This window comes from Palaemon carinicauda, chromosome 14 (assembly GCF_036898095.1).
Source record: "Palaemon carinicauda isolate YSFRI2023 chromosome 14, ASM3689809v2, whole genome shotgun sequence".
Taxonomy (NCBI): domain Eukaryota; kingdom Metazoa; phylum Arthropoda; class Malacostraca; order Decapoda; family Palaemonidae; genus Palaemon; species Palaemon carinicauda.
In genome coordinates this window covers 15,314,742-15,327,578 of record NC_090738.1, presented here as the reverse complement: position 1 = coordinate 15,327,578, position 12,837 = coordinate 15,314,742, and the positions used below count along the sequence as shown (strand labels likewise).

Below are 12,837 nucleotides of genomic sequence, written 5' to 3'. Positions count from 1 at the left end.
CTCACTGTTACCATCGCCAATGTAGTCAAGATTTTTCAGCTTTCAACGACACATGGGGGAGGTGTCGTTGGCCCTTAGACAAGTGGTCAGTATTATACCTTGCACAAGGACTTGATGACCAGAGTCGACACTCTTATGGACAATGGACAACTTCCCCACAGCCAAGAAGTTTATCAACAATTCCACTCCTGATGAAGGGGACAACCATACAACTCCAACAGAAGCTGAAGTAGGTTGGCCTGGGCACCAGCCGCCCGTTGAGATACTACCGCTAGAGAGTTATGGGGTCCTTTGACTGGCCAGACAGTACTACATAGGACCCTTCTCTCTGGTTACGGTTCTTTCCCTTTGCCTACACAGACACCGAATAGTCTGGCCTATCCTTTACAGATTCTCCTCTGTCCTCATACACCTGACGACACTGTGATTACTAGACAATTCTTCTTCACCCAAGGGGTTAACTACTGCACTGTAATTGTTCAGTGGCTACTTTCCTCTTGGTAAGGGTAGAAGAGACTCTTTAGCTATGGTAAGCAGCTCTTCTAGGAGAAGGACACTCCAAAATCAAACCATTGTTCTCTATTCTTGGGTAGTGCCATAGCCTCTGTACCATGGTCTTACACTGCCTTGGGTTAGAGTTCTCTTGCTTGAGGGTACACTTGGGCACACTTTTCTATCTAGTTTCTCTTCCTCTTGTTCTGTTAAAGTTTTTATAGTTTAAATAGGAAATATTTATTTTAATATTGTTACTATTCCTAAAATGTTCTATTTTCCTTTTTCCTTATTTCCTTTCCTCACTGGGCTATTTTCCCTGTTGGGGCCCCTGGGCTTATAGCATCCTGCTTTTCCAACTAGGGTTGTAGCTTAGCATTTAATAATAATAATAATAATAACGGTGTAATACATCGACGCCCACCTCGTGACACTCGTGGACAGTGACAAAAGCCACCCATCAATGCCACCCAATGTCCATGCCCCAACAAATGCCCTCAATACCCACTGGATGACGTCCCTTGCCATTATTTGAGCTACCACCATTTTAGATTTGGGCTGCTGCAGAGAAATGCACTATCTGATGTCAATGGTAAAAAAAAGGGTAAATAGGCCATTCACCTACCTATTAACTAAACTCTTTCTTTTTGCATAATTCAGAATCTAATGTACACTTTCTGGTAGGTACTAGTGCCTATTGTTACCTCTTTTTATGTTCCCTCTTAAGAATACAACTCCATCATTCCTAGATGGATGTTGTCCGCCGGGTGGCTGCCAACTGATCTGCTATCCCCACCCACGGTTGCAAGACTCTGAAACTTGTTTGGGGGCGTCCATTACCAGTGGAATTTCATTGTCGCCGATGTTACACTACCTCTCATTGGTGCATATTTCCTATCCCTCTTCCGCCTCCTGGTTTATGTTATACAGCAACACTTAGTCAATGCCCCTTCTAATTCGTCCACACATTTATCACCTGCTCCCTCTGATCTTCCTCTCCATATCAGTTTGCCCAGAGATGCATACGCTCACCTCCTCACTTTAAATCCTGATGTGTTTCGCTCATAACAAAACTAGATGCCATATCACCATGTCAAGACAACAGGGCCTGAGTGTTTGCAAGATTTAGACGTATGGCACCAGACCCTTTGGCAGCTGCTAAATGCACGTTCTTCGAAATGGAAGAAGGGGGCATTTGTTAAAAGGCTTCAAGCCCATGGTCGTTGCTCCTGCACATTGTCCTGAAGAAGGATGGATCCCTACATCCTTGTAGGGATTAAAGGTAACTTAATATGCAGAAGGAATCAGACTATCACCCTTTCCCCAACGTTGCCATCATCACTACCTATCTTCATTGTGCTAAAATATTTTCAAACCTTGATGTATTAAAAGGGTTTTATCAGGTACCTTTGAACCTAGATGACATCCCCAAGACCACCATCACCAGCCCCTTCGGCACATACATTTTCAATTACTACTGCTTTGGACTTCATAATGCAGGGACCCCATTTTACTGACTCATGGATGGTGTCTTAGGGTACCTCCCCTTCTGCCTATGTTACGTAGATGACATATTAATATCTCCCTGTCCGAAGAGAACGGCCTGCAGCAGAATGGCCTTGTTATCAGGTACAACAAGTGTACCTTTGGTCCCTTCAGGAGATGGTCTTCCTCAATGCAAATAAGTCCCTATCAACTGCTACTGCTTTCACCTTTTCCATGCCAACTGTACCCTTCTTACTCTCCACTGATGCCAGCGGTAGGGGTTGCATTCGAACAAACGATCAATGGATTGCCTTGCCCATTGGTCTTCTTCAGTAGAAAACTTTCCAAGGCAAAATCCAGTTACTCTACCTTCAGTTGCAAAATAATGACTTCTGCCACTTCTTAAAGAATATATCCTTCATCATTCACATGGACCATAAGCCCTTTGTGCATGACTTTACTTGAAAGTCTGATGCTTGGTCAGCCCGTCAACACTAACATCTCTGCCATTTCTGAATACAACTGTACCAATCAACATATCCCTGGTAAAATGAATCCTATCACCGACACCCTTTTTAGAAACACGTTGGCCGCCATCTACATGGGAATGGATTACAAGGCCTTGGTAGACCATGTCCATAAATACCTAACTCACACCCTGTACAGCTATTGAAGTCAAAGTTTATATTGCATGGCATCACTAAAGATACAAGAACTAGGTCCATGCCAGTATTTCAAGTCATATTTCAAACATTCATTGACATATGGATTTGGGGTTGAGTACTTTTCATTAACTTCACTGCTATTTTGCCCACATTTGCATTGATGTAGTTATCTCCCTAACAAGGTACAAGAACACCGTTAGCTTTTCCCAGTCATCAATTGCTCTACTTGCTGGGCTGAAGCAATATCTATGCAAGATCCAACATCTGCCTCATTACATGTACTGCTGCCATACTTTCCAGATGGATAGCAAGATTTGGCATCCCAGTGCATTCTACTTGCGACAGGGGTGATACTTTCACTTCTCAACTGTGGACATCATTAGGGCATCTTCTTGGTATCACTCTATATCAGACTACCACTTACAATTCTGCAGCCAACAGAAGGTTGGAACATTCTCTGGGTCCTACTCTAACAGGAGGATCACTCCCAAAGACACAATGGATGACTAAGCAGCTGAAATAGTATATGGCAACCATTGGTCATTCCTGCAAACCTATTTCTGTCCATCACCTCCTCTGACGATTTCCAGCACCTGCATCATATTGCGTGAAAATTTACCCCTGGCCATCAGACTTACAACGCCCCAGAAAAGCAGTGGGAGATTTAAACACCGCAACACAGGTCTTCATTTATATCGACACCTGCAAGCCACCGCTTACACTCCTATATATGGGCCCATTCCTTGTCATTCTACTTTGAAAACTCTATTCCTTAAAGTTCATGGTAAAAAGGACTGAATCACTATTGGCTGCCTAAAACCTGCGTACCTTCTGCAAGATAACTGGCCAACAATACGACTTTTGGGGCACATCACCCGCTTTCACATGCATGTCCGCTTCAGGAGAAGGGAGCCATGTAATAAACGTGTAGCAATCCACAGCAAAAAGCTGTTGAATGCAACACGCTAATTTTAAGTCAATTATCATGTTATTACACTTTTTATGCCCTTGAATGTAAACATGAAATTGTCACCCTCATGTGACCCCTTTAGGGCCTATAAATATCTGCATTGTCCCGCCACAAAGTAATATCAATGACTTGTGAAACAAAATAGTTTCATAAGGACAGGACCACATACAATACAAAAGAAAATTCCCGGCTTTAAGTTAGTGTACCTATTATTTAAAGCCGTTATTCCTAAAAAATACTATTATTATTGTTATCAGTATTGTTATCAATATCCAGATTGCTTCCGCCAAGTTCGTTATATTTTCGAGTCTGTTTATTTATCTATTTATTTATTTGTCTGTGTGTCTGTGGAGAGATTTACATTAAAACTACTCAAAAGATTTTGACGAAATTTTCACCACAGATAGATCTTACGTCATGTACGACCCCATTAAAATTTGGAGATGATCCGGATCCGGATTCCAGATCTGGATATGCATTTTTCACAATTTTAAAGATTACGTCAAACCAAATTGACGGGTATTGACGAAATTTCTACCACAAATAGATCTTATGCCATGGACGATTCCTTTAGCTTTTGGAGATGATCTGGTACTGGATCCGCTTTCTAGATCCGGATTTACATTTTTCATAATTTTAAGATTATGTACAAACAAATTGACATATCGGATTTTCACCAAATTTTAACAATGGATAGATATTATCCATCGAAAGAAACCATGAAATCTTGGTGGTGATACGGATCAATATCACGATTCTAGATCAATATTACACTTTTCACCATCTACTGTACAGTCAGCACATTAAAAGTGGGAGGCGTTGTCCGTAGACTTTAGTTAAATGTTGGAAATATTGGCAGAGGTCTGAAATCTCCGATTGCTCTTGTTTTTATTATTATTTTAATATTATATTGCTCAGAATGTATATCAATCTTATGTAATAAGCTTACAAGCTCCAACTGAGTGAGCTGACTCGTAAAAAAAAAAGATTAGCAGCAAAAATATATCAACACATTAATAATGATAAACTAGTAAAGTTATCTATATGAGCACAAACAACAGTATAACTCAATCAAATTAGGATATTGGTGTGTGGTCCTATGAAATAGCATTACAATGTCTCTTATAGTTACTTATACAATTCTTTATCCTATGTTAATATTAAGAAGTATGCCAGTTACTGAAACTCAAGACATCTATAACGATAGAAAAATAGAATAAAACTTGTTTTGTCTTGATCATATACTGTGCCTTCCCTCCAACTATGAAACCTCAAAGGTAAAAAAAAATCATAGTTAAATGCAATTTCATATAGTTTAAAAATTCTCTGTAATTTTTTACCTTGAATAAAAAGTCAGTATCATAAAGATTAAGAAGAGTAATAGGGAAAGAAGATAAATCCAATAATTCAAAGATAAAAAAGGAAATTTATCCTGCAATCTCACAAAAAGAACCTAATGGCCATCTCCCATTAACTTTACTCATACGGTGATGGTTATCATGCCATTAACCCTCAAATAACAGAGACGTTAATCTCCGGCCGAGGTCTTCCCAAAGGAAATTTCTTTTCTCAAAGATGCTGAGACGATGTTCGTTGGTCTTTGAATTCGAAGGCATATCTTACTCTTGAGTTGACTTGCTGACAGGCTGTTGCAGTAATTCAGCCAAGGAAATAGAGATGAGATTCCTTTGACGGTTTGAAATTGGATTTTATCTTATAATGTGGAGGATTAATTTTATTTTAATTTATTTTTGTTTGCCAAATCGAGAGAGAGAGAGAGAGAGAGAGAGAGAGAGAGAGAGAGAGAGAGAGAGAGAGAGAGAGAGAGAGTGTGTGAGTGTGTTTATTTAAGTTTTGTCAGAGAGAGAGAGAGAGAGAGAGAGAGAGAGAGAGAGTGTTTACAGTATTGGCTTTAGTTTTGTCACACAGAGAGAGAGAGAGAGAGAGAGAGAGAGAGAGAGAGAGAGAGAGAGTTGTTTTAGTATTGTTAAATAGAGACATTTTATTTGCTTTAGCTTTGTCATTAGAGAGAGAGAGAGAGAGAGAGAGAGAGAGAGAGAGAGAGAGAGAGAGAGAGTGTGTGTGTGTGTGTGTGAGCGAGTGTTTATTTACTTAAGTTTGTCAAACCGCAAGAAAGAAAGAAAGCGTGTTTATTTGCTTTAGTTTCGTCAGAGAGAGAGAGAGAATTTCATTTGCTTCGTTTTGTTAGATCGCGCGTGCACAAGAGAGTATGTGTGTATGTGCGTTTGTGTGTGCGTGTTTTGTGTGTCCGCGGTGCGCGCTGAGGAAAGGGGTAATTAGCGAATGATTGTTTGAAGTTGGAAAGATTGTTGGTATAATTGAGGTTGTTTGTTTACTTTTTAGCTAGGATAGGGTGATGATGAATGTCTTGGGCGAAAGCATTGGATATCGAACGATAGAAGAAGTCGGCTGTGTATTTTTTTGCTCTTCGAAAGCCGGCTGTGAAGCTTTTTTTTATATTCTGAGTAAGTACTGTTTTTATTTATTTTGTTAGGCGCGTTCATGAGTGATAGAAAGTTTATTGTTTATCTTTGATTATAGTGCGATAGTTTAGTTTAGTTAGGAGTTTTCGTAAGCGTTTTTTTTCTTTTTTTTGGCAGGCCGCGATTCCTCCTTTGGAGAGTTATTTTTGAATGCCGATCTTTAGTTGACGACCTGGCCTGCATTAGATTGTTTTAAGACTGCTCAGATTGATTTATTTGTTGACGACCCGGACCGAATTTACTTCTGATTGCTGTTGATGATGATGATACCGATGAGGATGATGATGATGATGATTACGCTTACGGACTAAATCAATGAAAGCATTTTTGTATTGACTGAGTGTCAAGTGTTGCCATATTGTGGCGTTGCTGCAGAGTTGTGGTTTTGGGCTTTTAACGACTGTTGGCCCTTGTGTGGACAAAGTGGTCCACACATAAACAAATATTGGTTTTGGGTGTGTTAATTTTAAGTTGTTAGGGTTTTTTTATTTGAATGGTGTTACGGTTTATATTTAATATTGTTTATGATTCGTGATAAGTGTTTTTTTTGGTTTATGATTGCGTTTACTTTTAAGAATATAGTGTTAAGGTTATGTTTTGTTTTCATTTTCCTTCTGTCCAAGAGTCCAGTTTGAAGTAGAGTCAGGGGAAAGTTTGTGTTGTGGGATATTTTGAAAGAAGAGTGATCAAAGGTGTGGGGGTTTGTTTTTGTTGACATCCCGCCACATAAATTTGGCGCCCGAACAGGGACTGCCGAGGTGGGATAGAAGCTGGACTGTTGGACGAAGGACGGAATTAGGATTAAGGTTGATGAAAAATGGAGGAGCAATTAAGGGTTTTGAGGGAGGAATTGCGGCTGAGTAAGGAGCGTGAGGAGAGGTTGCTAGTAGAGAATGAGAGGTTGAACTGGGAGAATGCGGTGATGCAGAAGGAGCTTAGGGAGTTAAAGGGAACTGTAGCGAAAGTGGAAGAATGTTTTGAGATGAGGATGAAAGAGAATGAGGAACGAATGGAGAAACGAATGGAAGATATGATAGGGCAAGTAATGGGGATGATGAAAACTGTTGTAGGTGAAGGTGCAGTCGGAGGAGTGGCTTCTGCTTCTGGTAACGGTATCCGGTCATTTCGCCCACATGCCATTTCGCCACACTGTGGAGTCATTTCGCCCACAGGTCATTTCGCCCACACCATGGAGTCATTTCGCCCACACTGTTAAGTCATTTCGCCCACAAGTACGATAATAGCTCTAGTATGTCACTTTAGGTAAACGCAACTAGGGCACACAGCGTGGTAGAGATAAGCTCGTTGACAGTCATGGGTACACTTACAACAAAAAAATGCAGCGATCCAATGTAACTTACTGGCAATGTACTAATCGCCCTAAAAGTAACCCATGCAAGGCACTAGTAACGCAGAGAAATGGAAAATATGTAAAGAACAACGTGTTGCACAACCATTCACCATCAACTGGCTCTGATATTGTCACTAAAGTAACATTACAGGTAAAGAAACTGGCAGCACAAGATCTGTTTAAACCAGCATCTGCTATAGTGGATGATGTGTTGCTACAAGAGATAGGAAATGCACCATGTCCTAGTCTGCCTAAGCCAGAGCACTTGGCAAGAACAGCAAACAGACAAAGACAAATTTTAAGACCGACAGAACCCAAAAACCTGAATTTTGAGGTAGATGTAAATCACATTCCTGACGACTTTCTTATAGCTGACGTATCAGTTCGTGAACGCCGCCATTTGATATTTGCAACAACAGAACAAATAAAACATCTAACAAGGGCAAAGTCATGGTACATTGACAGCACGTTTAAGCTATGCAGGCACCCTTTTACACAGCTGATGACAGTCAATGCTTTTGTGAGGGCAGACGACTATGCAAAACAAGTCCCCTTACTATTTGTCATTATGTCTGGGAGAAAGAAGAGTGACTACAGAAAAGTTTTCCACGAAGTTTTAACTAGTCTACCAAATGAGCCTTCTGTTAAACACATAACAATCGACTATGAGAAAGCAATGTGGAAAGTCTTGCCTGAGGTTTTGCCTAATGCCAAGGTCAAGGGATGCGTATTCCATTGGACGCAAGCTGTATGGAGAAAGGTTAGTCAATTTAGCTAATTGCCTACAGATTTTTTTTTATATATACCTGTCGAATAGTAGTTTTAAAACAAATTGTATCACCATAATGTGACCAGATTTTTTTTCTTGTGTACAATACAATGTCTAATTTCTTTGTTCTGAAATACTTACGTATAGGTTCAAGAGGTTGGTCTCCAGCATGCTTACAAACATGATGACGGGACATACAAATACTTGCGGAAAGTGATGGCCCTTCCATTTCTGCCTGAGGCAGATATAGGTCCCGTGTTTGAACGTCTCTCACGTCAAGCTGCCACAGCCCAATTACAAACTATAATGCAGTATATATCAAGAACATGGATCCACAACTCCTTATGGCCAACTTCTAGCTGGAGTATTTTCTATCAGTCAATCCGTACTAATAATGATATTGAAGGCTGGCACAATCGCCTCAACAAACATGCTGCAGGTAGATGTAACCTCCAGTTTTACCTCCTCGTAAGCCTTCTCCACAAAGAGGCTAAATTGACATCCGTCTACATAAGGCTAGTATCCGAAAAAATCTTGCATATATATGTAGCTATATTTTAATAAAAGTTTCTTTAATTATTTGTCACTATCTGAATATTACATGTATGTAACTGTCTTTTAATCAGTTTTTTTTTTAACTCTTTGTAACTACTGTTTGGTTATTACTTTCTGAATATTAGGCTACATTTATGTAACTGTCTTTTAAGAAAAGTTGACGAGGGCGATTTAATAGAAAAGAATTTTACAAGAGTAAACAAAACAAAACAGTGAGGTGGTTAAAAAAAATAATAATAATATAATAAGTAGCAATTACACTTAGTTACATAACGTTTGCACAATATATCAACAAAATGAACGGAATTCTTTATATGGGATTTCTTTTTTTAAATATATGTGGGCGAATTGACTCTTATATGTGGGCGAATTGACTCTTATATGTGGGCGAATTGACTTGTGGGCGAATTGACCTGTGGGCGAATTGACTTGTGGGCGAATTGACATGTGGGCGAAATGACCGTAATTCCTGGTAACGGGTTGATTGTGGAAGAGGATAGGGTAAGTGATAATGGGGACGGTAGTGATAGTGATATTGAAAGTAAAGGGCCTAGACATAGTAAGATTGGAACGAAGGGTGATAGGAAGAAGGAGAAGAAAGGTAAAGATAATGTGAAGAAAGAAAAGAAGAAAGGTCAGGGTGTGAGTGAGGATGATCATGAATGGGTGAAGGTGGTAAGTAAGAAAAAGGGTAAGAAGGGAATAGTTAAAGATAGGACTTTGAGTGTAGAATTAGATTCATTGTATTCAAATGAAGAAGAAGGCAACAAGAAGGGAGTAGACAGTGAAGATAGTAGTGAGAATGAAGTAGAGGAAGTTTGTAAGACAGTGTTTATGAGAGAGGTACCTAGGTGTGCAAGTTTTAATGAACATAGCAGTAGGGATGTATATGACTTCTTTAGGGAATATGAAAAGTTTTGTCAGGCTAAGTATGGGGATAGTAAGAGAGTTTGGGCTAGGGAGTTGGGAGAATTTTTGTCAGGATATTTGTTGACGATGTATGGGGTGATAATGAGTGTAGGAGAGGTTGAGTATGAAAGTGTAAAGAATAGGATAATTGAACAGGTAAAACGTACGAAAGGTAGTGTTAGGTATAAGCGAAAAAATGATTTTGATGAAGCACGAATGAAGGTGGGTGAAGCAATCTCGATGTATGTATGTCGGTTAGAAACATTGGCTAGAAAGAAGTATGGGGACGAAGGAATAAATGAAAATAAGGAACTAATGAAGAAGTTTTTGGGTACAGTACCAGAGAGTGTGTGTGAGTTTATTAATTTGAAACGGAAGGAGAAAATGAGGTGGACTAGAGAGAGATTGACTTGGGATGATATTTTAGAGATAGTTGAGGATTACGAGTTGGATAGGTGTATGAAAGAAAGTAAATTTGTGAGTGTAAGAACTGGAATGGAGGAATGTGTGCCAGAATTTGGTAGTTTTAGAGATGCTGTTATGAGAGGGCCAATGAGGGTAGCTGATAGTGTAGTAGATAGAAGTGTTAGGGTGAGTAATGTAGGAATACCCATTCCGAGAAATGACGGGTTTAGACAGGGAAATCAAGTTTGGAGAGATAGAAGTGCTAGTACGCAGCAAGTTAGGTTAGGTAGTGGTATCTGTGAAGAGAGGTGTTATAGGTGTGGGAAGGTAGGACATAAAAAGAACGAGTGTAGATGGGCATTAGGAGCATGTTTCGGGTGTGGAGAGACAGGGCATCGAATTAGCGACTGTAAGAAAGAGAAAGTGGTTAAGTGTTATCGGTGTGGTATGACTGGACACATAGCGAATGGATGCCGTAATAATCGTATGAATGTAATTTGTGGTAATTGTGGTAAGGATGGTCATTATGCTAGAATGTGCAAGGAGCCGCGGGGTAAGTGTACTGAATGTGGTGCAGATGGGCATGTAGCTAGGGTTTGTAGAAAGAAGGGATCAAGTCAGCCAGGATGTTCGGGAAACTAATTCATCAGAGGGTTCAGCTGGGTGAGTCCTCGTGTGTGTGGGGAGTGAATGTGATGCATGTTCGTGAGGGTTTATTGCATGAAGATGTGATGGGAGAAAGAGCACATGATTGCATGAGTGTGAAATTGATTTTTAATGGTGTAGAGTTGGTTGGTTTGATTGATACTGGTTGTGGTGTCAATTTAATGTTTAGGAATGCATATGATAAGGTAAAAGAGGTTTGTGAATTTAAGGGATGTAAGGGTGAAGTAAAAGGTATTGGTAATTTGCGTATGCCTGTGCAAGGAAAGTTGCGGGAAAATGTTATGATTGGGGGGCTGATGATGGAGGATAATGATTTTTACGTGGTTGAGGGAGCGAATGAGAAATATGACGTACTGCTTGGGTATAAATTTCTGAAAAAATGTGGTATGATTGTACATCCAAGTGTGAATATGATTGAAATAAAGGTTAAAGGTAATATTTGTGGGGAATTTTATTTAAAGGAAGACGGCAGAGTGAGTACGAAGGTGTGGAAGGGAGTGCCGTTGGTAGCAAAGGAAAGTGTAAAGTTATCGGGTAAGAAAGGTGAGGTGATTAGTGTAAAAGTTGCATGGCCGAGCAGTCTGGGAATTTCAAATAGTGACAAGGATGAATATGTAGTGGAAGGTATGGAAGCAGGTAATTTGGTGAAAACGAGTGCGTATGTATATGATGGTGTTATGAATATGCAGGAACCCAAGGTGTATGTAAGGTTGTTGCCGAGTGTTAGGAGGAAGAGAGTACGTGGAATACGTGAGGGCGATTGCATGGGATGTATGTATACACTGATTAATGTAGAGGATGGAAGATATGTTAAGGCGAGACAGGTGATGTCTGGTAAGGTAAAGAACGATGATGATTGGGATTACGATACGTTGAAAGGAAGAATTAAGTTAGATGAGAGTATAAGTGAGGTCGAAAGGGAACGATTGCTTAAGATGTTATGGGATAAGCGGAGAGTTGTGAGTCTCGGTGACGATGATTGTGGGGGGTCAGACCTGCCAGAATTTAAAATAGTTCTCAGTGATGATACCCCCATATATCAGCGTCCCAGGCATTTTTCTCCGCCTATTGCCAAGGAGATAGAGGAGCAGTGTCAGGAATTAGAGCGTATGGGTGTAATAGAAAGGAGTGAGAGTGCCTGGAATAGCCCTATTGTCCCTGTACGAAAGCCTGATGGAAGTTTACGCATGTGTATTGATTATAGGAAGGTGAATGAAGTGACTGTTAAAGAACGTTTTCCAATGAATGTGGTGTCTGATTGTGTTTATAAGATGCATGGAATGAAAGTTTTTACTAAATTAGATTTGGTGCGGGGCTATTATCAGATGCCTCTGGCAGAGGGGAGCAGGCCCATTACCGCATTTTCAAGTACAAATTGTCACTACCAATTTAAAAGGTTGAGTTTTGGTCTTGCTAATGCGCCTGCTGCCTTCCAAAGAGCGATGAATGTTGTATTGGCTGGTTTCGATCGACAGAAGGTGACTGTTTTTATAGATGATATTCTGATTGCGAGCGAGACTGTTGAGGAACATATGCGGTTGCTTGAGGCAGTGTTGATGCGGTTAATTGAAGTTGGTGTGAAAATTAAGCTTGAGAAGTGTACATGGTTGTCCAGGGAGGTGGAATTTCTTGGGCATGTAGTGGGTGAATCTGGTATAAGGAAGAGTGACAAGTTTGTGAATAAGGTGCGAGAATTTCCACGTCCCCGGACTGTGCGTGAGTTGCGAGGTTTTCTTGGTTTGGTCGAGTTTGGGCGCAAGTTTGTTAGAGATTGTTCAGGTATAGGGAAGCCTTTGAATGAATGGACGGGTAAAAGGAATAGTACAAAATTGAAATGGGATGATCGGATGATAGAAGCGTTTGAAAGGTTGAAGGAAGAGGCCGCGAAAGACGTCACTTTGGCATTTCCAGACTACAGTGAAAATGCGAGTATGCTAGAGTTGTATACGGATGCGAGTGGGGTTAGTATGGGTGGTTGTTTGGTTCAAATGCAGAGAGTAGATGGAGAAGAGAAATTGAGAGTAATAGCGTATGTTAGTAAAGCGTTTAATAAAGCTGAGCGGAAG

At 40.2% G+C, this 12,837-nt stretch overlaps 2 protein-coding genes across 2 annotated transcripts in view; one reads left to right on the top strand and one right to left on the bottom strand.

Annotated features, from left to right (window-relative positions):
* LOC137653112 (BTB/POZ domain-containing protein 6-B-like) overlaps positions 1-12,837 on the bottom strand; it is a 70,024-nt gene that overhangs the window by 32,534 nt on the left and 24,653 nt on the right. The window lies entirely within an intron of this gene.
* LOC137653819 (uncharacterized) lies at positions 7,232-8,797 on the top strand. The gene is made up of 2 exons (XM_068387469.1): positions 7,232-8,227; positions 8,384-8,797. Exons 1-2 carry the CDS (start codon positions 7,454-7,456, stop codon positions 8,795-8,797), a joined length of 1,188 nt encoding a protein of 395 aa, XP_068243570.1. The 5' UTR covers positions 7,232-7,453.

Bases quoted from the DNA above. Each gene is read 5' to 3' on its own strand.
- LOC137653819 (XM_068387469.1), top strand. From the start codon at position 7,454: ATGCAGCGATCCAATGTAACTTACTGGCAATGTACTAATCGCCCTAAA. The intron at 8,228-8,383 runs GTTAGTCAATTT...ACTTACGTATAG, and splicing joins CGCAAGCTGTATGGAGAAAG to GTTCAAGAGGTTGGTCTCCA.